At 35.8% G+C, this 3276-nt stretch overlaps 1 protein-coding gene across 1 annotated transcript; it reads right to left on the bottom strand.

Moving 5' to 3' along the window:
- Positions 1–1541: 1541 nt before the first annotated feature.
- Positions 1542–2654, bottom strand: LOC111366649 (zinc finger MYM-type protein 1-like). The gene has a single exon (XM_022987362.1). The coding sequence runs from the start codon at positions 2652–2654 to the stop codon at positions 1542–1544; it is 1113 nt and encodes a 370-aa protein (XP_022843130.1).
- Between the last annotated feature and the right edge of the window lie 622 nt (positions 2655–3276).

Below are 3276 nucleotides of genomic sequence, written 5' to 3'. Positions count from 1 at the left end.
CTTCAATTATTGTAAAATAGGTTTTCAAAATGGTTGTAGGAAGGTAGTAGGTGTTGATGGTTGTTACCTAAGGGGTTGTTTTGGAGGGATAATGTTAACTGCAATTGGCATTGATGCAAACGACTGTATTTATCCCATTGTATATGTAGTTGTTCAGAAAGAAAATACCGCAGTTGGAAATGGTTATTGACTTATCTTTAAGAGGATATTAGTATTGTAAGATAGAAGAGGTTGGACTCTTATGATGGACAGATGGAAGGGGCTACAAAATGTGGTCGATGAGTTGTTCCCTGGGGCCGAGCACAGGTTTTGTATACAACATATGTACACGAACTTCTTTAATACTGGGTTCAATAGTAAAATCCTTAAGAATTAATTATGGCGTAGTGCCAAATCGACCACTGTTGCGGACTATCGACATTGGATGCATCAAATACATCAGTTTAGTGAAGAGGCATACAATTGGCTTATGGAGAGACACCCACGAGAATGGAATAGATCATATTTCTCAGTTGAGTCGAAGAGCGACATTCTGCTCAACAATCTATGCGAGGTGTTCAACAAGACTTTGTGGAGTGATAGAGAAAAAAAGATTTTGTCGATGTTAACTTCCCAACAATTAACCTTCATGAATAGGATTCGAAAGCGTCGAGACAGGATGATGTCTAGGCATGCTCACTTTGATACTCTATTTTTGGGACATCTGTGTTAGGTAGGCCCAGGACTGATTTCTCTATTAATGCTTAGGACAAAACTAATGTGTGAGTGACCCTATTTCGACTTTACCTTCTCGTAAATGGTGTCAGTGAGAGCCATTTTAGTATCCTTCGTTGACCAAGAAAGAAGACCTTGCCAATGTCTTTACCTTCAGCGTAGCTGGAGAGGGAGAACCAATAGCGAACCAAGAACCATTGCTGAAAATGCTAGCTCGGTAGTCGCGGTAGAAACATGTAAAGTCAGTACAAGATGAATCAGTCTAGTAACCATAATATAAATCTCCAATCTTCTACTCTCAGTTAACTGTCGACATAACTCAACATGTGTAGATACTTAAAATCGAGATTCAGTCTGCATATCTAGCTCATAGTGTCACAACTCATATTCCAAAGTACGAATATCTTGCTTTGAAAAATCTTCAGAATAGAATTTCTCAGCAAGTGATGCAAATGAATCTCTAGGATCCAAAGTTACATTGAGTGTGAGAAGTTCAACCAATGTGTCATTGAATCTTGTATTTAATTCCATCAATACGTAATCTATTGCTTCATTAAAAACATCAAAGTGATAATGATGCTTCATTGTAATTGGATCACAAGAACGACAAGGACCAACCTTATGTAAACTTTCTAGATTGGGTATCTCAATATCATGTTTTGAGCAAAACTTTTTCACTTCCTTAAGAAATTCTTCCCCATCATCATCTCTTAATTTGTGGAGGAGTTTTGTTGTAGTAGAAACGAATCTCATAGTTGTCAGAATGTCTTGAGATTTCCTTTGAAGGGCTTGACAAAGAACATCGGTTATTCTCATGATGGTATGCATTAAATGAAACTGAACACGAAATCAAAACTTTTCATATGTTTGGAAGTACCACGAACTTTGCCTCGAGATCTTCCAGTTGGACAATGAACACTAAGACTTTCAAACACTTTGCAAGTTGCATTATACATATCTATTAAGCTCTTTCTAGAATCATAATGAGAACTCCAGCAAGTAGCTCCTGATTGTTGTAAATTACCCACTTGATTTACTCCACTTCCCAATTCACGCTCTCCAGTAGCTAACATATGCTCAATTTCATTTCTTTGAACAAATTGTAACTCCATAATGCGCTTAGGGAAAGAAGTGATAATGTTGATAATATTGTCCAGATGAGAAAAGAACTCCCAAATAACATCAACTTCTTTAGCTGCATAAACCAATACCAATTGTAATCGACGAGCAAAACAGTGGACGTAATACGCAAACAAATAATCTTTAAGAAATAATGCCTGAAGTCCATTCCAAGCACCCCGCATATTATTAGCATCATCATATCCTTGGCCTCTCATTTTTGCCACTTCAAGTTCATGTTGAGCAAGAACATTTACAATCTCATTTTTTAGACTTGATGATGTGGTATCGCCGACGCTTTTGATATCAAAGTAGCAGTCTGTCAAAATACCCTGATCATTCACAAACCTCAAAATAATAGTCATTTGTTCTCTCTTAAGATGCATCTTGTGCTTTATTAACAAGAATACAAATGTATCCATAATTTCTTCACAAATCATCTTTCTTACTCTATTCACCATTATGTGTAAGATTTCTTTTTGAATACTCGGAGCAATGTATTGAGCATTTTTTGGAGCATTTTTCAACACAAGGTTATCAATTTCTGTATTCTTTTCTGCCAAAAATTTTATCATCTCAATAAAATTCCTGTGATTTAATGAAGAGGAAGATTCATTATGACCTTTGAAGGAACAACTTTGAAATGCTAACCAACGTGCACTTCGAATTGAAGTCTTTAAAAATAGACGATGTTTCTCAACTTCTTCATTCGATATGGTATGCATCATTCTATCAATATGTTGAGAGGGTTTCATCAAATATTTAGCTCTTCTCTCACACATATTATTTTCCGATGATCGCAAATGAGTAAGAATACACATTTTGCTCCGTCATTAACCCTCTTTCACTGGTTATATCCAGAAGTTACCAATGCCGAACAATTGGACAGATTACCATCATTCCGAAAAACACAACAATAAAGACAATATGCTCTATCCGTTATAGGTAAATATTCTAACTAAGGAAATTGGTTGACCAATTTTGTCTGAAAGCGACGAGACTGAGATTTTTCTTGTGTTTTAGGATACTCAACAAGTTTTGGTTGATAAGGCTCAGCTTTTAGATATGCTACTCTAATTTCATCCCGCAAATTAGAAGGAAATTCTAGTATTTGCTTTCTTCTCCCCGGTTCCCGTTCAATGCTAATATTTGCGGATGAATGACATTCAACTTCCGAAGGAAATGTAGGTAGATCTTCAGCTAGTCCATCAGAAGTTGTACTTTCAGTAGGTTGATTAGCCCTTTCAAAGAACGAAAACAAGTTTTTATTCTTCTTGAGGAGAGGTTGAGCTTCCATTTTCGATTCTTAAAATTGCAAAAAAAGTAAAAAAGAAAAAATCAATTATCGGTGATATTATTCTAGCGAAAATAAAAAAATAATCCATTAAGTTCACAAGGTAACAACAACAATCATTAAACCAACAAGACAACAAAAACAATCAT

The sequence above is a fragment of the Olea europaea genome, chromosome 18 (genome assembly GCF_002742605.1).
Source record: "Olea europaea var. sylvestris chromosome 18, O_europaea_v1, whole genome shotgun sequence".
NCBI lineage: Eukaryota > Viridiplantae > Streptophyta > Magnoliopsida > Lamiales > Oleaceae > Olea > Olea europaea.
The sequence above is the reverse complement of the archived record's forward strand: the minus strand, read 5'-3'. Positions and strand labels throughout refer to the sequence as shown.

Bases quoted from the DNA above. Each gene is read 5' to 3' on its own strand.
- LOC111366649 (XM_022987362.1), bottom strand. From the start codon at position 2,654: ATGTGTATTCTTACTCATTTGCGATCATCGGAAAATAATATGTGTGAG.